Consider the following 23082-nt stretch of genomic DNA (forward strand, 5'->3'; position numbering starts at 1 on the left):
CTCTCCAAAAGGTTGCATTTGGTTAACGTGCATCTTAATAGTACATGTTGATAAAGGGTCAGCAAATGACGTCACGTTCACGACAAAGCCATCAAACACTTGAAAGAGTGACGCAAATCGATCACTTCGTTCGGCATCTCACTCTTTTCGCATCACAACCTTTGGACGCTCCAGATCATTTAGAAGCAGACTTAAATAATGTGTTAATTATATTAATCCATAGTCTGATTATGAATTAGTTTAGAATTGCAAATAGATTAATTTGATAGGCACCAAATCGCCACCGGGCACAGATGAGTTCCATTTCCTGCCGCTTGGTGTCCCGCGAGTTGCGCCTTGTGAGTCCGTCGTCACTTTTCTCGTCTATTTTTTTTTTGTCTCAGTTCCATTCAATACTAGTTCAGATAACACGTGCACTTTGACATAGCTATGAATTGGCAAAATGTTCAACTGGTTTCCAAACGGCTCGATTGGTCAAAAACGTCAGAGATGCAATAAATTAGCTGTACACTGAATGTATAAATATCTATATTTTTTTAGAACACCACGTTGGGATAATAGTCAAGGCCTGTCCAGGTTTTTCCCGATTATTTAGTGAAGAAAATACACACATTTTTGGTTACGCGAGAGTTGTTCTGCTCTAAGATGGCCGCCAGTTGTTAACGACAATGACTTAAACTTTTACCATCTAGCGCGGCAAATATTCGTCGAAAATCTACTGTGCCATAGACTTTTCCTGCATTTGAGCTCGTTGAGCTAGCAATGATTGGATTCTTAGTCCGGGTTTTACTGCCTGGCGAACAGAAATGATTCTGTGGAAACCGCCGTACAAGTAAGAGCTTGATGGTTTGCTTTTCGAAACTGCACCGAATATTTTTGGGTGGTCGTGATGCGGAAAAAAAGGAGCTCGAACATTTTCTTTGGTCTCGTTAACCGAGGAAGGAGATCGAACAAATTGTACGCCTCCAAAACCAATAGAGACATAAAGGCTTCATTTGCTCTCAAACTAAACGCGTTTATGTGAGCGTTTTCCCATCATTTCCTCTTTAATGCAAACGTACTGAGTGACAGCTCTAGCCAAAGGAGCCTTCTACCTTATCACGACGGAGTCCTTCATGTATTATTAGTCAAAATATACCCCCCCCCCCCCAATAAAAAAACGCCGTCTCGTTTCGTCGTGATGTTTTTAATTTGAAATAATCTGTAATATGAAGCGTTTTGGATTCGTGCTGCCTTCGCGATCTTTCAAAACCCGTTCAAATATAATAGGAAATACCAAAGACTATCCGGGGTTTTCGTTTTCAAACAGTAATGCATTTGATTTTTTTTTATCCTTTGTTAGATTAAAGCCCGTTTTCTAAGTACATTTTACACACGGCAAGCAATAAAGATAAAATATAAAACGGACTATTTCATTTGCGCCTGTCCTGGATTCAATAATCATTGAGGGCATTGTTACGTAATCGTCTAGGTGGGCGTGTTTCTCATCCGAGATGAAATGAGGAGGGTGCGGGGATTATTGAGTTGTGTATAAACCATAAAAGACTCCTCAACATAAAAAGTGGACATTTTTTTCTGGTTTTGTGGGGCTCCTGTTTTTCCCTCTTGAAAATATTGAGATTATTTGGCAGACTGGGAGAAAATCGTCACTTGCTGGTAAAACGCCCCTTTCATTCACACCGATTTGTGTCCGCACGTGGTTTTTATTATTATTATTATTGCGTTGTTATCAACCACGGATTGAAAGGATAGTTTTTAAATCGCAACCTATAGGCTATTTTTTTGGAGGGAATGCGTCACTCCGCTCCATGACAATAGACAAAGCTAACAATCAACAATGTAAATAATTAGGTTGGCAGACGGCTTTAAGTCAAAAGCTTGAGAGGACAACAAATCTGCGATGTTGGTGCCACATTTTGTTGGGCACAAGGTAGCACGTGTGCAGTCCTGATGTTTGCAAGCTAGCCACGTGGTTTGCTGAGCTCGAGACCATGTGGCCACTGTAAACACTGCGACCTCCGGTTGAGGGAAAATGTTTCTCAATTATTTTGAAAATATGTATAGCAAAACAAATGCAGGTTTCGTTCCCCGAATAGTCGCGAAACTGCGTAGCGAAATTGTTTTACCTTCGGCTCCGCTTTTGTTTACTTCGTCGGGTATATTTGCGAAAAGAGATGGCTTTTTTCCCACTAAGGCTGTTTTTATGATGATTCAATTATTTTATTCTAAAATGTATAAATGAACAAGTTAAGAAAATAAAGTTCATGAAAAGAAAAATGCTCTCCGCTTCCGGTTTCAAGTATAATACTTTTAAAATAGAGTTTTGATCATGTTTTAACTCATGCCCACGACGGCTATAGACGTCCAAGTCATTCAAACTTGAAGGACTGGCTAGAAAAGCTCGTCTTTGAGTCCACAAAATGCTCACTGCGTATTATTGACGTCGAAAAACATCCATTCCCTGCCAAGCCCATGTCTACAATTGACAAACTCATTTAAATTTACATCAAAAGGATGAAAAAAATGCCCCATGATTGGAATCTCATCAATCGGTGTCACTGAATGAGTGCAAAAATCATTATTACATATATGATGACATACATTTTTCATTTTAAGTAATGAGTTCATAACTCTTTACATTCCACTAATGCTGATTAACCTCCAAATGTTTTAATTAGAGAGGACTTTGTGAATGCTTATTTTTCCAATCCATTTTGGACCAAGATGAACGCTGTCTTCCTCATCTAGTCAAAATGGATAGCACGTATAGCAGTGTCGAGGGCAGAAAACTGAGTTTAATTAGAGCCGCAAAATCTCAACTGACGGACAAAAATGTATTTTTCATCAAGATAGATGGTTAAAACGAGCCCACAACCTGTGTGGCTTGTCTGGTCAGTGCATTTTGGCCAAGAGCGACGTCTAAGCCCCTCCAGCTCGCTCGCAGTCTTTGCGCATTCTGTCTTTTCAGGGTGAAGCAATGTTGGAAAAAAATATTTGCATCTTGGGAGCACAAGACGTGAGGTCAAGAGTTTTCAACATGTTGACAAGCGACTGCTTTTGCTCAACACGACCATGTCTTGGTCAATGTTCGCTGTGATTGACTCAAATTTGAACTCTTCCAGAAAGTTTCTCTCGTCAAAACAGTTAATTCTCTCATGCCTTTTGACTTTTCGTCTTGAATTGTGACATTCTAAGATGGTAACACTTGTATAGATTTGTCACTGGCCCTTTATTGGACTGACATGCCTTTTGATTACAGCAATGGTTCAGGTAATACAAAACAAAATCGTGAAAAAGTGTTTTGTTCGATCTGGAGCCAATTGAATCACATTTAAAAGCCGCCGGCAAGAAACTTAACGACACTGTTTACAGACTAGTCATGTGAGGAGGCGCTTGTACTTCTTGTCCTTTACCTAATATGTTTTTATATTGGAAAACCAATCATTTTTTTTCTTCCTTTCTAAATGTGATCATGGGGCATAACTTCATTTTGCAGCATGGAAAGGACATTCGCAACACATGTATTTATTGGCCAGGCCAACAAAGTTGAATCTAAGGCTGTGATCAAGGCTTTTAGTAGTTTATTCATTCTCATCAATCAATTGTATGTATAAAGAAAAATAATGCCATTTTTTTTGTTCCTCAATGGGACAATGAAGGTATTATCTACCAGTCTTTAACTGGTTAGGCCCATTGTAAGTTAAACAATGTTTCTCTCTAATTAATTGAGAGTGGGAAATAGTTGATTGATTTAATTATTGATGAGTTGTTAATCATTCACGGCTCTCCGGCTTTAAGCAGTGCACGTCAGCCTAAATACACGGAAGTTGACAAACAATTGAATTTGAGATCATTTGGCACCCAGGACATTTCAACCTATTATAGTCATACCAATAGTTAATGCCTCATGCAACCTAATTAAATATATACATTACAAAAGCAGAGATTCATACAGTGCCTTTCAAGACACCTGAGAATGCTTGATTAAATGAAATGAGTCCACGTGACAATGGTGCTCTGTGTTGTACACGCCGTGTAGGATTCAGTTCGGCACACAATGTTCTGGATGGTAAGTCTTAACATTTCCTGGTTCACATCCCACCCGTTCCTGCCCTATCAGGTTAAATGCCATTCTTATGTTTATTTTTTTTATAGCAAATCCTGGCTAAGTAGCAAAAAGGTCTTTTTTTGTTTTCCTGCTCGTGGTCTTCCTTTCTTTTTGCCTGCAGTCACTGCGACAATGACTCTATTCTTTTGTTGAGGAAATGCACCTTATTCTTTTTCAGGTGACTTGGATTTATTCACCACAGGTTAATCCAAATTTGTATCTGTCCAGGAGCAATGTGGTCATTTTATGCAACCAAAAAAAAAGAAGAAACGTTCCAATTTTTTTTATTGTCTGCTGCTCATCTGCGGTTTAAGTGCTCTTTTGGTTTTGACACCAAGCCAGCCGTCAAACGAAAACGATCTCAACGGCTTACATGTTGTTAATTATGTTACGATTCAAACTTAATGAGCTTCCAGCAGCTGTCAACATGGATAACGATTACGAAACCACAGCCCAGTGACTGTTCGGACAATGCTTTTTGGTTTCGTCCGGCCGGGCACCTTATCTGTGGGTGAGACCAAGTAAAAATGTGTGGGTCTGAGTGGGCGTGAGTGCTTGGCAGAGTCTCCTGACCCAATCACCTAAAGCTCACCTTCAGCATCCTGCCACTCCCTTTGTCTTCTTCCCCTGCTCTTTGTCTGATACATACGCACACACCAACTAACTAGTGCCTCATTAATTGAACTACCATCTGCTCCATGTGTACCATCCCAATTAGAGGGATATACCTTTCACCCCACCTGTCCAAATCTAATATAGTAGGTGGGACCACATTTACGGACGCACACACACACACACACACACAAAACGCAGTAAGCTGTCCTGACCTGGAGTCTTTTCTTTTTTGTCTCCACAGGGTCTGAACTGGTTTGTCAGCCTTGTGTAGGATTTGGTTTCCGCCCCTCAAGTGTCCTCTGGACCCCGAACGACCATGTTGGTCTGAAGAAAGGCAGGCGCTGTGTGTGCATTCACTGGAAGGGGACCCGGAGCGAAGAGACAAAGCACGTTTTCCAAGTTGATCCCAATATGTCTCAAAACCGAAAACTGGTTGAGTTTTACATTCGTCTCAAACTCTCACAGCGAGATCACCCGGTCAATCACATTGGACTCAGGCAAGCATCGAGGAGGACTGACGGGGGGGAGGGCGCCTCCGGCGAAGAAGAGCGGGTGGCCACGCACACCAACGGGACGACAAACGGCACCAGTCCCCCGGCGTCGCCGCTACGGGAGTCGGCCAGCCTGGACGCCGTGAAGGAGGCCCTCCGGGACTCGGCCAACGAGTTTGAGTTGCGCTACTCCCGCGCCTTCAGCGACCTGGACCAACAGCTTCACCTCACCCCGGCCACCGCCTACCAAAGCTTCGAGAACGTCGTAGACGAGGTTTTCCGGGACGACATCAACTGGGGCCGCATCGTGGGACTCTTCGCCTTTGGCGGCGCGCTCTGTGTCGAGTGCATGGAAAAGGAGATGAGTCCACTGGTGGACAGGATCATGGACTGGATGACGGCGTACCTAGACAACCATCTTCAGCCTTGGATAGACCGCCAAGGGGGATGGGTAAGTCTCTTCTATTCTTATCTTATTAACTGTAACTCACATGCTACTGTTGACGGTGATAGCATCCACCCACGTTCGATCCATTTTAACTCTGCCTTCCTGTCAACATGGATTTTTTTTTTTTTTTTACATCTAATGCGGTCAGTTCCACTGTAGCTTGAGCATCAATGGCTATTGTCAATCAATGTCCATGGGGAGTTCATTCTTTTTCCTCGAGTTCTATATCGTATTTTCTGCCCGCATGAACCGTTTCATGCCGTAAAATGTGTTTGTCGAGGCAAATGATGGAGGTTGATGGAGGTTGAATAACTTCACGCTCGTGGTATGGCAAGACGGGCGCTTTTGCGATGCAACCTGTAGGTGATATACCTACATACATAATAAATAGCGCAGTGTGGCGAAACAAGATGAATTGAAGAGCGGCATCTGCTTATGAGTTTCAGTGTGTTTTCATATTTTCATGAACTTAAAAAAAACATTTTAATAATAGTGGGGAAAAATCGCAAAGTAGTGAATTCGTGATAAGTGAAGGTGCAATAATCGGGGGATTACCCTACTAAGGTTGAGTTTCAAAAGTATTCAAAACAATAAGTCACCAGCGCTCATTGATATATATTCTTTTATCCATTAACCAAGTGTACCACAACTTCCTCATGCCGCTACTCCCTTCCTATCGGCTGAAAATGACCCGCTGCTTATGAACTTTTTTTAATTTTCATCTTTCTCACTCCAAATCGCTGTCCCTAAACACATTGAATAAACAAAATGACGTCACCTTATAGTCACTCATGGCTCATCGTTGTAAATAACTGCTGTAATTTCTCGAGTATATTACGCCCTTGTGTAGTCCCCACCCCCCACCACACGCAATTTCGCATGTTACGTGACCTGCCTGCCAGTGCGTGAAGGTACGACACAAACATTTTCCCCTTCTAGAATAATACTTGTGTTTTTATAAACAAGCACAGTCTACTGGTACTATTATCAGAAACCCAAGCTGAATCGCTCAACGTGAAAAAAAGGGATTAAGAAAGTGGATGTAAATGATGTTTTGGAGCACGGGACACTTTGCTCCGTTAGCACGCAACTGTGAAATGTTGCGCAAACAAATGAGGTAGCGCTTTTGCATGTGAAATTCTCACGAAGAGATGGGAACGAATCTTGACGTGATCTCTCGTGACCGCAGGGGTTAACGTCGGACTTGGAGGCTGACTCGTCTCAACGCCGGACGGGAATGATTCAAGGCTATCACAGGCAGTCCTTTGTTTGATTGCGGCCGCTCCATTGGTCCTTGGCCGCAATCCCCCCCCTCTTCTATGTGTCCATGTTCTCTCCACCCTTACCCCGGCCTCTCCTCTAGTGGGCTCTTGTTCGTGGCAGCTGCCTGCACATGAAAGCAATGTTTTTTTCTCGCAACGGGTTGGCTAGATCTCGCCTGTCCCGCCCGGTACAGTCTGACCCACGCCAGTCTCTGTACACGTGCGCTACAGGACCGTTAAGGTCAGCTCTTCCTTTGTGCCAGCCATTTGATGGTATAAAGGAGAACAGGGGGGTGAGGGGAGGGCTTTTTGTTTATGTCCACTCTGGGGTTCTGTGGTGGTGACAGGTCAAAGGTTACCTCTATGGCAACTGTCATCCCAGTGCACCTAGAAGGGTCCCGGCGGGCCCGCCACGGCTTTGTTTGTACTGCCAAGAGGCCTTTACCTAAAATGGGGATGGATGGTGCAGATATGGAAAGAGAGTGAGGGTCCGCGTTGATTTGTTTTTATGGTGGACCCTTTATACAAGAAGTGGGCCTTTTCACGTTGAACAGGATCCCTTCCTGGATGCGGGTTGACCCGATTTCTTCCGTTTTAGTTCTTTGAATGACCGTTTGTTTAGTTGAAGCCACTTGTTTAGTTCCTTTTTCCCCAGTAGATTTCTTAAAAACATGAATGAAACCTTGTTGAACTGAGGTCTCGTCATTTGGGTTCCAAGTGCGGTGCTTTGTGTCACTTTGAGGCCATTGCAGGCCTATTCTGAATGTTGGGGGCTAAAACTTTCCTTTTTAGTATTTAGTCTTATGCCTTTGTTGCTTCTGATACCCTTTGTCCTCCACACAAAATTGAGTTGCACGCGATGATTAAGAAGAAAATGTTCTTTCAAAATTCAACCAATAGGTTTGTAGCAACGTATTCAATCAGAAGCTAATGCGCTTACCGTCACACATCATTTGGCATTACAAAATCCCAGAAACATGCATGCACATCTTGTCATGCTTATCATACTGGTGGTGGATTAGGACTAGCCTGCCATCCTGTTTTGGTGTCAGCATAACCTAGACTAGAAGTCAATGAATGGCGCTAAAAAGTTGAACGGATCAGCGCCTGTATGCTTTCACTTCTCTAGACGATGGACAACACTGCACGATGCACCCCCTCCCTCCCCACACACATCTTTATTACCCTGAGAGCATACGGGTGTGACAGATGTTGGTTATTCATGAGCACACTACACCCACCAGGACAATTGCCTTAGTCTGTACAGATGGAAAATTCACTCTTTTACCACCACAGAGTATTGCCATATCAGCCCATTGTTCTTATTTGAGTTTGTCTTCTGGGGAAAAGCCTCTCTCACTTCTTCTTTTTGCAGTCTCGTCTTCTCAAAGTCAAAACCCCCTAGATTTCCTGAAAGGCACCCAGTGCAAACCCACGCGAGACCCTGTGTTGTCTCGCTTTGTTTCACGGCGCTCCCAACCTGCCTTCCTTTCCCCCCGGCACCTCCTCGCAGGGATTTGCCGTCGGCAGATGTCGGATCATTGCCGTGGGGCAGGTGTGCCCTCCTCGATGCGAGCTGATCAAATGCATGTATATTTTGCACCAGCTAAGTCACTTGGCTCTTTCGCACTGTTGCTCGGTGACTTCCAAATGAAGGTTATGGGTAACGATTCATTTCAAATTAATGGTGGCATAGAAGCTGGAAATGAGAGTTGACAGATATTGGAAACCCTCCACTCATTTAAAATAACTAATGTTTTTAGGTAACTCAATTTGGTATTCAGTGGCTGACAACAAGTCCCAGTTTTATCTAGAAAATGTTTTTCCCCTTGCAGCTTATGAGCTCATATCAAAAGAAAATTGAAAATACACCCCCTCCAATTTTTTTCCTACAAGCCTTGAAAAAAATGTGCGAGTTTATCCCTCATCCAACAAATATCACCTAATTGTTTAACCCATATTTAAATCTTAATTATTGAATTTCACTCCATACGATATTGGGAAAAAGTCATTTTTTCATGTAAAATACATTTGTGGACTCGGCTGACTATAAAAAAAATGTTTAATTGGGTCAGGCTGGTCTATTGAAGATGACATTGTCAAAATGACCTGCCAAAACAACAGGGGAGAAATGCTGTATTATGGCTCCAACTGCTCACCATTCTAGAACTTATTCAACATGTCTGTCTAGATATATGCTTAAACATTTTTTCCCCAGAGAAACCTTTTCCTAGCCATCATTACACCTGTTTGCCGAACTGCTATATATTGCAAAGCTAAAATCTAGTCAGGGATGGTGTTATAGTAGTACCATTCCGCTTCCAGACCAGGGATGGGCAAACTATTCCACAAAGGGCCGCAGTGTGTGCAGGTTTTCATTCTAACCCATAAAGAGGACACTTTCACCAATCTGGTGTCCTACGAGTGCAATCATTGAATTGCAGTCAGGTGCTTCTGGTTTTCTGCAGAAATCTCATTGGTTAAAGTGTCTTTACTGGATCAGTTGCAACAAAAACCTGCGCACCCACGGCGCCCCTCGAGGACCGTTTTGCCCACACCTGTACTAGCCCGTTGTGTAGAGAATCTTTATTGATGATTGACCTTTTTTACATTTGATTTTATAGCTGCTGTAAAAGACAGTTACAAACATACAATGGTGACCTGACCGTAGCTTTACCAGTCAGTCAAATTGTCAACTGAGATTACAAGAGTGACCATATCCAAACCAACAAGAAAGAATGTTTTTTAGTTGTTGAAAACATGCACCAGTAGGAACCATAGAAACTGCCCTACGTAATGTGCAAACACAGTGTGTTTTGGAGTATGAAAGCACCCAGGTATTACACCCACCTTGGCAATGCAGACTGATGTGGCAATCATTCACCCATTGCCCCTTTTATAGTCCCACCTAAGCACTAATATTGAAGATGGCAGAGGTGACAAGTTCTGCTGCACAGAGCACACTTGGCCATCATTAACGCTGCAGCTCGCCTCGTAAACGGTCCCACCGGACCTTATTTTGGAGGCTTCGTGGGCCGAGATGCTGAGATAGCGCCATATTAGCGGCTCCTGATGGGAGATAAATTTACTCTGCCAGAGCCACCACCAGGCAAAGTGCCGGAGTAAAAGGCCGTATATTGCCAGATAATAGACAGACAGGGGAAGACGCACAGCGCCATCGACCTTAATAACACTGTTACCAGCCGAGGAGGCGATTGCAGTGATTACTCAGTGGAGACCGAACTGCCTCAGGGTCAGACCGCAGCCTTATTACCAATTAGTGAAGAATAATATCTTAACTCGCTATAGAGGGAAACAATGTCTTTCAACCCCCATCTAGCAGGCTCAAATGTCTATCTGGTCTGGAGAAAATTGACTGGAGCTGGCTGGAAGTAATGTGTGCTGGAAAAACCTGCAGAAAAATTGGAGGGAAAGGCCGTTAGCCCAGTTGTTGTGCTCCATCCATTAAGTTAAAGGGTTGTAACAAAATTGCCTTTCTCTTATCGACAATCATTGATGGAGCAAGATTGCTAAAAAAAAAAGCACATTTAAGAGTACACGGAATATTTTTGATGGTATTTTTGTAAACCATAATGCATCTGAACCATTTGTCTCAATGTCAAGAAGTAGTAAAGTTGTTATTTTGTATTTTTGAGTTTGAGAATTAGTGTCATTGACTCGTTGTAAGTGGTTGAACAAAGTCTGGCAAATTTGAATATTTGAAAATTTGTTCCAAAAAAAAGCATAACTGCAGACATAATTTCAGACAGAATATATTAGTGACCGCTATAGTCTACAAAGTGGCTCTAAATATCAGTCACCAGGTCAATGCTAATTGCTAATGACAGCGTCAAACACTTAAAAATGTGAACAATGTCCTCAAAACAATGTCCTCAAACTGCTTTGTCATCCTCTCGGACATAGTTCCAGGTGTATGCACATTTTTATGTCAGTCATTGTTTATTGTGCTAAATCTTTATCATGGCAATCTCAGTGGGCAAAATTGAAACCAGAAAACATTGGTACACTACCCACCCCCAGTAGGAAGCTAATTAATCCCAAAGGATATCGAACAAAACGAAGGCCACACAGACAAAGAACAATGGAAGACGTCCGGCATTTTCTATTCATTCTTCTCCATGTGGGTTTTTGTTTCTTAGCATATTTGTTGCCATTTTGGAAGTGACATTCTTCTCCACCAGTCAAAGCGCTCCATTGTATTATGCCCTTAAAATGACCTTTTGTAAGTGTAGCAGTTATTGAGGATGGGATAAATGAGTTGTACAGTACCAACAAAGTCATCCTAGTCTCATTCATTGGTTTGGTAAATGAAGCTCTAAATATAGCCAGTCAAAAAAGGTTCTGGAATTATCTGTGCCCCCCAGCCTTCAACCCCACCCCCTCATAATTAACATAGAGGTGCTTGGCTAGATCCATAGTCTGTCAGTCTGCCTTCCTTAGAAAGGAGGGAAATCTCACCCTTGGGACCAATCCGGCCCGCCTCCTTCTTCGCTCCCCATCCTTTATCTTCCATATGTCGGTCTTGCATCTCCTCACTGTTTCCAATCGATATGCGTCCCTTATTTTTCAGTCTGAAACCCCCCCACCCCCTTACCCATTCTCGCACCCCTCGCTCAATATATCCTTTCTCCGCATTCCTTATTTGCATCTCACGTCCACATCTATATCAAGCTATTTTCTCTGAAATATACTATGCTATCTAAACAAAAGACTGTCTCTGCCATGCAACCAAATGTAGGACAGAATAGCAATCAGACCTAGTTTTGCCCCAAAAATAATTATATGCACTTTTTGCAATATAAAGCACAATTGCCATGCTCTTTGAAACAAATCCATCATCTTGTGCATCAACATTGGATTATATCGCATTGGGGAAGATCTGGTGCCTTGCTGGATCAGTGACTATTTTAAACAAAGGACCTGAAGCCAGAAACGTACAAAGATTTGCTTATAGAGGGGCTATATTTTTTGCCACCAACCAGCCATCTCATGTTTTTTTTTTTTGCTATCTTCCAAGTTACGAAGATGGTTTCTGCAATTCTAATGCACACTAAAACATCCCCCTTTTTGACATCTGATCAATGGCCAGCACTTTAGCTCATCATTATAGATGGCTCTGTGAATCTCAATGCGCTCATATTTATATCTATTGTTTCCATATGCAGTATGGGTGTGTGTCTCTGGATGTGGGTGGGCTCTTTTCTACCCCCCATAACACAAGCATTCGCGCTGTGCACCTCTTTGTGTACTCCATTTGTCCCAATCATGGGCTGACTGACTGCAAACAGTTTGTAAATCTGTCGCCAGCAAAACCAGTAATGATAATTTTGTGTGTTGATATGCATGTAGGTGATCACTTGGTAATGCAATTTGTACTTCAAATCATATTGCCACACCACATAATTGAGGTTCATATTGAGTGGTAAACAGATGGCTTCCTGAAAAATACTTATTGATAATTGGTCACCACTCCCCACGGTGTGAATGTAGTTTGAGTTTATTGTCTAGTCAGGGCAGTATTCTCTCTTCGGGGATCTATCAGCTGTCACCTCTTAGTGCCAACAAGGCTTTTGCAGCACGGGAGTGTAAAGTTTGACGCTAATCACATTGCTTACCTGTTGTGTTGAAAGTAATTGAAGTCCCGCCAAATGCTGCTTCCAAAGTCACAAATATTGAGTAAATGCCATGTCGCTGTGTAAAAGAGCACCCAAATGATGGATTTGAGCTTTTATGGCTCTGACAAATGGACTGAATCTCTGCCTCATCAAGGTTGAAGCATTATTATCATCCTCTCTTTGACGCCTTGTTCATGAAGCACAGACATTTAGCTAAATGCCAGATTAGCATGTTCTCTGTCTAGACTGGAAGCACTATCGCAGTCCAGAGGCATCAAGTCCTCTCCCCTGAAATCCCACACATGCTTATATAGCCCATGAGTGTGAAGTAGCCAAGTACGGTGTAAAACGGGCAACAAAAGGACAGTAAAAGTGCTGGTGACTCAGCTCAATGAGGTCGTCGCTAGTAGATCACTCGATGACACCATGCTGCACTGTGGCTTACTGAATCGAGGCAAGACGTTCTGATTTGGGTGTGCTGTTCCAATTCTCTCAGGCTTAGCAGTAAAATGAGGTCACAGGCAAACGCCCCCAGTCCCTACTGAATTTTCCACGTTCCCTTCATTTTTTTTTTGGGACCTCCTGTGTTCTACCCTAACGAGTAGCCCCTTCTTTCTCCTTCCATCAAAATTTAACCAAAAAAGGCAAGCCCTATTGCCTATTTCCCTGCACCACTCTGATTTCACTCCTTTCTTCGTCTCATATCTATGATCAGATTATGTGGCATATCACGGGATTAATGTGGCTCACGGCACGTAGAAAGATGGAAAGGGTGGAGAGGGTTGATGAGGCTTTCATGCAAATGCTTGCCGTCTCTCTTCTGAAGACAAAATGATGATAAAGAAGAGCGTCGAGGCGAGCGCTTAGCAATAACGATACCATTGCAGCGCCTCGGCAAGAGAAGCAGATAATAAAACAATTTATTCAGATTATAAAGATACGATGATCAGCTCATAAACCCATTCTTCTTTCATGTCTTAATAAAGTGTATACCCCACTTTTTGCCGTCCGCCATTCATGCCTGGCAATTTATTGGTTTCTTCCCAAAAAAGATCTTCATGTTTGAGTTCACCCATTTGAAGGAAAGGGCCAGAATGTCTTATTGTGAGACTGTTGTTGTCATAACCAGTTCTCGAGATGGTTGAAGTTCTCTCCGTGTTCTCCTGGTGTGAATTTATGCACTGTCATGGTATCTTGCACATTCAGAGATATTGTGTTTCCAGTGTATTGCTATTCCAGTGTATCTGTTGTATAAACTTGTATTTGTTGACGCAATGACGCTGTGTGGAGAGACATCCCCCAAAGTGAGAACAGATTGCCGTCTTGAGCCTTCATGTTCTGACTCATTAATCTTGTCTTTAATTTGTGGATTCACGGACAGTGTAACACCCCAGTGCACGCTTTGGTTCAGATTGAGGATGGGGTTCAAGGTCCTGAAAGCAGTAACCAGTTAGTAATGGCTTTGCCCTAAAGAGAAAATTCACTATTCTATTGTCTTTGTTTTTACTTGATTCCTTGCTGCTAAATCCAAAGAGTCGTTGATATTTCCTGTTAGCATAAATATTGTGCACCATCTCCAGGAATGTGCTGAAAGGGTTAATGATTGATGGAGAGCAAACCATATTGTTATTGTTCTCATTTGTCAAGAATTTGACATTGTAGTATTGTAGTATCAGTGCTGGGCAATGGTAGCGGCATAGTACGGCTTCAATTAATGAATATAAAATGATACAGAGTACTATTACAGCTTTTTGTGAAAATGTAAGATTTGTCCTTTTGACTCTGCTTGTTACGACTACTCTTTGTCAACAAGGGTCACATTTCTTCACTCCATCACTGTCACTTTGTGAATAAACAGCGTCTCATCAGTCACACTCTGAGTACAAGTTGCTCAATGAAGAAAAACACATGATCTGTTTGTTGGATTGCACAGTGTACCTCGGCCAAAGGACATCTCGCCGGCATGCACGTACGTATCCAACGTGCACCAACTTCAGGGCTCCAGTTTTTTTGTGCCTGGGAACACAGTAGTCTAGTTTTTGTCTGACTTGTCGTTTTCAGGAGAAGCTTTAGAAGCTTTAGGTTTCGCACAATGCCAATGGAACAGTCAACTAAATAATCCTATTCTATTACACATGCAAGTTTTAACAACTCGTGTGTAAGTTATTAACAACAATTAGCCGTAAGGTTTGAAGCAGTTTTTTCCTTTTTCCTTCTTTTTTTAATGGTTTAAATAGCAAGAGTAGTCAGAAAATTGCCTTCCATGTCAATCCTTACCGGCAAAAAAGGACTATTTTAAAGCAGCCTGGTTGCTTAGTGATACTTTGGAGAATACAAAAGATCTTTTTAGGCTTGAGTAGCACTTGAGGTTAGTTGCTTCAGCCTCCAGACCTGGCCCATTTATCTTAGCTATCTTTTTGTAACTTTGTAATGTCATTGTCATGCATGTGTAAAATGATTCTTCAAATCTGTATGTCAAGTGTGAGTTAGTCAGGGCAGTGAAATGAGTAGGAAAAGCCAACGCCCACATGACACATTCATTCAATGAACCAAGACCCATATAAATGAGACATAAGGAATAGGCAAAAAAGTATGAGTTGAAAGGTTATGTATGGAAATAAATGCGTTTGATCACCGAAAAGTCTCTTATCACAAAAAGCATTTTTTCCCATGAGTCATCAGTTATCTGATAATCAAACTTAAATGTTTTATCTTTTATCTCTGGCATTTTGTACATCGGAATGTTTTGTCAGTTAGATAAACATTTTCACACCTATAGATCAAAGTAGGTGTGCATTGTGTTAAAGGTGAAAATGTTCTTCAGTGGTATTATACCGCAAAACAGCTTTTGCTTATTTATTTTTCTAATGTGTTTATCAGCCAAGCAGTGAAAATCGTACAATAAATAAGCTCAGTTTTATTGAAATGTAACTGTCCGATGAATCATCACAGTTATTGACAACCTCATTGACATGGCGCTTTGACGGCTCTGTTTAGCCACCATTGGCAATCCATTTTTTTCCATTTTGCAGATCAAGGAAACGTCATTTTTGTGTCGGGTTTATAATGGCGCAACACGGGAGCAACCGACGACGAGAGGTGATGAATACGTAGCTACTGTTAATGATCGCTAATGCTCTCCTTTCTCCACACGTAGTCTTTGGACCATTTGTCAGTCTGGCGCAGTAATCGGCTGCTCGCTACTTTCTCTGGCAAGCAACTAACTGCATTATCTGCCGCTCACCTTTTTGCTTCCTTGAGCTAATCCTGCGAAAACCCCCCTTTTCTACTCCCTTTTCACTTCAGAAGAAAAAAAGTTTAAAACCAAGATGGGGTTGATTTCCCAAGTGAAAACAGAGCAGGGATAAAGAAAATGGTGCGCTTATATGAAATGGAAGTGGGGAAAAAGGGGGAGTTCAAAGTGAAAGACTGGCTTTACCTGCCAGGTGGGACTTGAGGTGGGTGATAGAACACATTGCAATCAACGTGAGTCTCATAAGTAACAAGATAACTGGGTTTTTTTGGGGATGTATACTGTGGAGTAGATCTCTTGAGGTAGAAGGTATTTAAAGAATAGCAGTTCAGTGTTTCTGTACGTCATTTGAGATGCACATACTTTTCGAACACCTCACCAAGTGCAATAGAACATGAGTCGTTGGATAGATATGCTTGGTGTGCAATAGAGCAATCATTTGAACAAGTAGAAAAAAATGGGTGGAAGCCACAGGGAACCATTTGACACTACACCTAAATATTTGTGGCATTCTGCAGACACGGATGGTTAAAATCTCACGTAATATTGCTAACATTTTGTGTAAATGCCTAGTCTTCAACTCTGCATTTGGAAAAACGGGACCAAATGTATATCTGCGTTCCTTCCAGCACAAGCACCAACTGACCAGACTAGGTTTTTCTTGATCTGATACAGTACTGGTGCTCATTCCTTTTTTTTTTTTTAACAGTAAATATTGTATCTGTCTTTAAGATCGGGCCCTATTCCTAGGCAAAACCATAGCGTCCAAGTGTAAGCCATTCTCAATGGTTACAAGTTTCACAAAGCCCAATGCTTTTAATCCAACATATTACAGAGCTGCCAACCTCCGTCGACCCCATTTCAGGAGTACCCTTGTCCCATTTCCGGACTTTATCCGGAATGAATGTGATTCACGAACAATCGATACGCCCTAAAGTCGCACAAGACAAATCGTTCGTCAGAACTCGTAACTTGGATGATTCACAATGCACTCGTGGTACTGAATCCTTCCAATTTGCAGTTCTTCCGTTGAATCAAGTTGGCGGAAGCCAAAGCGGTGCGAATTTCGAGGCATTTAAATTGGAAATTTGGTACTTTTCCGTCGCAATGGTTGCTTCCAAAAAAATCGAAGTGACAATTCTTTGAGATTTCCAGAGTTTGGGGAGGTTGTCCCTGAGTTTGTGTTGCATTTCTGGGTAAACTCCTGAAATTGCAGAGTAGTTGGCCGCTCTGATAGTGTAAGAGTTAAAGCTAGGCGAACAGCAGGCCGTCATTTGTATGACCAGCACCTCCACATGATCAATACGGCTGCTGAACTTTGGCATGCCCTGACATGTCCCTTGTTTAGGTGTCAGTCACCCTCATCACAAGGTGCTTGTCCGCTACACCCACATTACTCACATTTTTGCTTGCTGATTACACAAGAAAGCAAAGCCTTGGCAATAGGCTGCCAATTTCTTTTGAAGCAATAATCAAGTCACACATTGAAACAGTGTACTGAAACTGAGCGTGACTCATTGAATTGGAACCTTCCCTCATCGCTATTGGCTGATTTTATAATGCAGCATTTCTCCGAGTGTTGGGCGATCCTCAGGTGTGCCGTGGGAAATTACAAGAAGTCATACGTCGTAATAAACCGAGACAGAAATCATAGATTGTACTATAACAAGATTAAAATTCTAATATTGTGAAATGAATGTCATTTTGTTGCTTATTTTTCTGCAAAGTAAATCGGAAGCCTTTAGGTATCATTTTCCCTTTTTTTTTACAGTACTTGAACCGCAAGTTGTTTGGTTTCAAGGACATCGACTATTGGTGACGTAAAGTCTCCGTGAGCACATTTTGCGTAATATTGGGAGAAAAAGTCCAAAATTAAAATAAGGTTGAAAAATGTAGCATTCATTATATTAACATCAGTTGAAGTGAAAACGGACATCCACTTTAAAGTTTTTGGAATCATTTCAGCTAGTGGTTGGTGCGCCTTGAGATTTTTTCAATGCAAAAAGTGGGCTGTAGCTCAAATGATGCTATAATGAAGTTATCAGTAGTTTAGTCGCCTTGTCACAAGTCGTGGCTTTTTGGATTTATTTATCTGGAGGAGGCTTCCTTTTAATCTTTGCGTGCACCACAATCAAGGCCTGGAGGAGGAAGTCAAGGTGAGAGTGAAAGTAGATAAACATTCCCCTTTTTTGGCAGCCTTCCTTCTTCACATTCCAAATCCAAACGAACACGAGTGGTCTTTGATTTCTCAAAGAGTGTGCATGCGCCTGCCTGGGTAGGCAATCGGCATGCAAGGCCTTCCTTTTTACCCTTTCCGCACATAATCAAGGCCTTTTAAGATAGTGTGCAACCTCCCAAGTTGAACACGGTGTTTTGAATCTCAATATTTTTACCATTAGTCAATGGGAAATACACGACTTCAATGGATATCCTAGAAATGATTTAATGGAGGGCCTGTAACATTTTTAATTTCCAATATGTTATCTGATTATACTTGTGTTGAATAAAACTTAAAAGCTGCTCACCCTGATCACAACTAACAGTGCAGGATTGACCAATACTGTCATCTAGTGGTATTTTGGGATCTGACCAGGTAGAAAAAGGCCAAATAGTTTTTTTCCAAAAGGTTGTTTCACTATTTACATATGCAAGTGGTTAGTCAAAATGAATGGAGGACTCTAAGATTTAATAACTATTGTTTGATTCATTATATATACATTAGATCGTTTTTTTTCCCGTTTGAAATAAATTAGAATAGTACTAGTCGTATATCAAAATTTTTCTCGTACCTCAAGATAAATATTTGCCCGAAACTTTACTCGTATCTCAAATAGCTCGTATGTCGAGGCACTTGTATGCCGAGGTACCACGCAGCTCGTGTGTAATTGGCATTCCATCAAGCTTCCTTACCAAATCCAAAGTATTTTTTCTCTCCTAAACTGCACAACATATATACTTTTAAAGAACTCAAAGCCCACACACACACACGCAAACACACACCACAGGATTGAGGTCATTGCATCGGCTTATCTTCCGCCAGCATGTCGACACGCAGTGAAATTCTTAGAAAACTTTGCAGAGAGATTTGTTTCTTCAGAAGTTCCTGTCGGTTGGCCAATGCTGCATGACATGCTACTATATCTGTTACTTCCTAAGCACATTGCTCATGTTCTTAAGTTTCAATTTCAGCATGATATGAGAAGTAAACCCACTATTATTTAGCCAGACAGCTATTTTCCAACTCTAATCAAAACGTAATGCATGCAATTATATTCCATTAAAAGTATTATAGGATGTGTTGTTGTTTCCAGTACATCGTGTCTTACGCTGGACATTTAAATACTATTTAGGAAGTATACTTAAGTTGTTCTGTTGTCGCTTAAGTACTGCGAGTAGATTTTTAACCTTGAAAGTAGTCTGCCAGGCTGTTGTCTACCGCTGTGTTTTAGTTCAAAAACAATGTAATGTTGTGTATATGATGGCAATTTATTTGAAAATGAAATGACATTAAAATGTGACGGGGCTGTCATTCTGAGGTTTAATAACATGTGTGCGTATCTAACACATGGTGGAAATTTCTCGGTCCTTTTTGAGAAGTCAAAGTGAAAATGAATTTCAAACTTTAAAACTGTTGGGCTTGTACATTGATAAAACCTGATGAATACTGTCTTGGTGATCTCTGACACTGACACAAAGTACATTTAGATAAGATTAAATTAAATTAGATCACTTTATTCATCCCGTATTTGAGAAATGTCATTGTCACGGTAGCAAGAGGGTGAGAATGCAGACACAGGAAAATACATTTTAGACATAAATAGATAGGTAATAAATAAGTTGATAAATAAATAAATAAATACAGAAATCAATTAATGATTAGGTATATAAATAAATAAATAAGTGTCAGGTTCATTAATAATTACCTTCGTCCGTAATTATCAATAACTGCAGGAAGACATCTTATTCAATTATTGACATTTAATTAAATAGAAATGGATACAACAGGTAAAAGCCTCCGGAGGGGAGCATTACAGCAAGTGTCCCTTACAACTTCCGAACGTCTCCCCGAATAGACGTTTTCGTCCCATTCTTATGGTCACAAGTTACAGAGTTGTTGATCATTCCATCACGTATGAGTAAAAACAACATCTGGGACTACAATAACAATCAAAGTATTTTACTAATAACAAAAACAGGGACTAGACCTAACAACATTTAGATTAGAGTAATTATACAACCTCCTTGACCTAAGAATCATATAATATAATCATAATCATATAATCGTTGCATACAGAAAAACCCGAAGTGTACGGTTACATAACGATAACAATATTCTTGTTATTGTCCGAATAGCCCTGTCCTCGTCACCAAGGGCCCACCAAATCTCAAGGACCCAGATTGGGTGGATTGTTTGTATAACCATCCTGGAACAGGCTGTCTAGGTTAAAGATGACTTGGTGTGACCTCAACACTTTTGAAAAACAGAAAGAGAATGATTTAACAAAGTAATGAATTAATACAGAGAAAAGAAAGAGAATGATTTAATAAAGAAATGAATTAATATAACTATTATAATAGTAAAACAGAATAAACCCAACAATAAGCATGTTGCTAAAATATATATATATATATATATACATCGATATCAACTTACGTATACATACATACATCCACATAGATCTTAAGATTCAGCCATTTGTTTTGTTAAAGAGCCTGCCAGCTTTTTAAAAAAATATTTTTTACTCTTCTCAAGTCACATCCTGTGTTTCAAGAAAGTGCCATCACAGCCGTGCAGTGGTTTAACACGGTCTAATCACTGTGTAGTTACCAGAACAAGAGCAAAAAGTTCCCCTTACTCATTTGTTCTACCCTCTAACCCACAATTAATCATTGTTCTTTTTTTCTTACCCATTAAGGGATGACTTGCACATTTGAAAAGGCATTTAAGGGGACTTGTGAGATCAAGTGAGCATTGTCGCTAGTGAGTCAGCACTGCTGTCCTTTATGAAGCCAACAGATACCCTAAGTGGTGAAAAATGGCACATTTTCTCAGTTGGGCAATGGCTTCAGTGGGCGGCGGCATGGCGGGGGCTTGAGCTGGGAAAGAATGTCAACATCCAGCATGAATCCAGCCGCCGCAGTGTTATTGCGAGGCAGGAAAAGGAAAGAAGATATCGCAAATCTTTCGACTCTTTCCTCGTGATTAAAACGGTCGTGATTGACTTTGCCTCCGGGAGTAAACACGATGGTCACTATGTGCTGTTGCCATGGTGATGCTGAACTCTGTACACAAGTGGAGGTGGTTTTTATAAGGGCAACCTGACCAAAGTTATGTGAAATGATCCATTTCATCACTCTATACCCTAGACCTTTAGTCAAAGGCATACAACCCACCATCCAGAACACGATAGTTTAAAAAATGCACTATTTTTCTGACAGAAATGAAGAAAGACGGAGACTGCCTTTGTTTAAGAGCCGTGTTCGTGGTCGTTGAAATGAAAAATCAACCTTTCAACCAATAAAACCATTGAGAGAAATGAATGTGTCAAGTTAGTCAAGCAGATGCCCAGTTGTTGCGCTAACTCGGGCTGGCTTGAGCTCTTAATTTCTTTCAATTACCGTGAAATTTCCAACAGAATGATGTCCAAGTATTTATTCTAAAATGTTCCTGTGCTTTGCCCTCACAATTGCACATAGATTCAACGCGCCCTCTGGTGGTTATAGTAAAGTAGACATGGCGAAGTCCTGGTTGTCCAATGCCATTGGGGGAAATGATAAGAAAGCTTTGCTTGTTTTCATGTATTTATTCCTTTGACGTCATTAGAGGCTGCCTGTATCCGCGGGTCTTTAAAAAAACGGCATGTCACGCATTTAATGTTAAAATTGGGCGCGACTCTATCAAATAACCACGTGAAATTGGTCTTGTGGGCCACTGTTTTGACATAACGTACTTCCTATTCGTTGCACTTGAACCTGATCAATGAAAGAGTTATTACTGGTAGTTAGCCTTGTATTAAAATCACGCTTTGTGTTTCCCCCACCAGGAGCGTTTCGCTGAGCTATTCGGCAACGACGCGGCAGCCGAGATCCGCCGGTCCCAGGAGAGTTTCAAGAAGTGGCTTTTGGCCGGGATGACCTTGGTGACGGGGGTCGTGGTGGGCTCGCTCATTGCCCAAAAGCGCCTGTGATGGGAGAAGCTTCTAAGAGAATGAATCCGAGACCCCGTTTACTGATATTGACGTCCCTGCCATCACATGTTGAACACTCCTTTCTGCTTTAAGATTTTTTTCCTGTTTTATACCTCTCTCAGTTTCCATTTTCTCTCATTTTTATCGAAAAGCCCCCTTTTAATCCTCTTTTGGAAGCTAAAACTTTGAGGGTTGGAAAAGTTGAACCAGCCCGACCGTCCTGAAACCACAAATGGCCAATGGTCGTTATAATTTTTCTCTCAACAACTTAGTCCAAGCCCTTCTGAGTTACAATTCCCCGAAGCTTGATCCAAATCCACAGCGTGTTTTGGCCTTGCCGGGCGTGTGTGGAGCTTGGATGTGCCATATGGAAAGTGAAGGGCAGGAAGAATGTGGTTACGGCAACAGCGTGAAGCAGCCACACAACCTGCAAAGCCATGCTAACAACAACAACAACAACAAAAATGCTGCATCCTCTGATGATACTGTCTCACATAGTTTTTAATGTGCAGTGCTTTTCTTTTCCCCTTTTCTTTTTTTTTTTTTTTTTGAGAAGACATTCTTATCTGACCAACATTGAAGGTCCAAAACTCTAGTGAGTTTACAGTTTGCTCATTTTGTGCTTTTAGTTGTTTGCGTTTTTAATCGAAGCGAACCCCGAGCACATCTTGCTGATTTAATGCTCACTTTTGAGTGGTATTTTATTTAAATAAAGTTTTACCATTTACGTTGGAGTCAGATAGTGGCGCCCGCGTGTGTTTGTTTGTTTGTATGTATGTATGTTGGGGGGTGTCGGGCGTGCTGTCCACGTTGACTAGACAGTAGCAGCAATCGTAGCAGCTCACAACCACAGTTAGGACATTGCAGCATGAACATGTTAGATATTTGGATGTAAAGTCAAATGTTAGTAGCACTGATTATTAACACCCCCTCTCTTTAACATTTTCAAATATGAGCATTTAATAAAAATTTATGACATTGTGTATGTGTCTGTGTGTGTGTGTGCTTGACTCGTCATTTAAGCTTGGCGGCCTGTTCTAAAACGCAAATGTAATATTGTCTTCTTTGTATAAGCATGTTT

The 23082-nt window shown here is 41.3% G+C and overlaps 2 protein-coding genes across 3 annotated transcripts in view; both read left to right on the forward strand.

The window, feature by feature from the left end:
• nsfl1c (NSFL1 (p97) cofactor (p47)) overlaps window positions 1-23082 on the forward strand; it is an 87557-nt gene that overhangs the window by 11817 nt on the left and 52658 nt on the right. The window lies entirely within an intron of this gene.
• bcl2l1 (BCL2 like 1) lies at window positions 388-22982 on the forward strand. Of its 2 annotated transcripts, none has more exons than XM_077714333.1 (3): window positions 388-832; window positions 4965-5665; window positions 15718-17754. In XM_077714333.1, exons 2-3 carry the CDS (start codon window positions 5135-5137, stop codon window positions 15823-15825), a joined length of 639 nt encoding a protein of 212 aa, XP_077570459.1. In that variant the 5' UTR covers window positions 388-832; window positions 4965-5134; the 3' UTR covers window positions 15826-17754. The 2 variants fall into 2 exon arrangements, with proteins under 2 accessions (XP_077570459.1, XP_077570448.1); XM_077714322.1 differs by lacking the exon at window positions 15718-17754 and adding an exon at window positions 21858-22982 and having other exon boundaries at window positions 410-832.

Source organism: Stigmatopora nigra, chromosome 1 (genome assembly GCF_051989575.1).
Source record: "Stigmatopora nigra isolate UIUO_SnigA chromosome 1, RoL_Snig_1.1, whole genome shotgun sequence".
Lineage (NCBI taxonomy): Eukaryota > Metazoa > Chordata > Actinopteri > Syngnathiformes > Syngnathidae > Stigmatopora > Stigmatopora nigra.

Coding starts and splice junctions, on each gene's coding strand:
- bcl2l1 (XM_077714322.1), top strand. CDS start 5,135: ATGTCTCAAAACCGAAAACTGGTTGAGTTTTACATTCGTCTCAAACTC. Junction 5,666..21,857: donor TAGACCGCCAAGGGGGATGG/GTAAGTCTCTTC, acceptor TTCCCCCACCAG/GAGCGTTTCGCTGAGCTATT.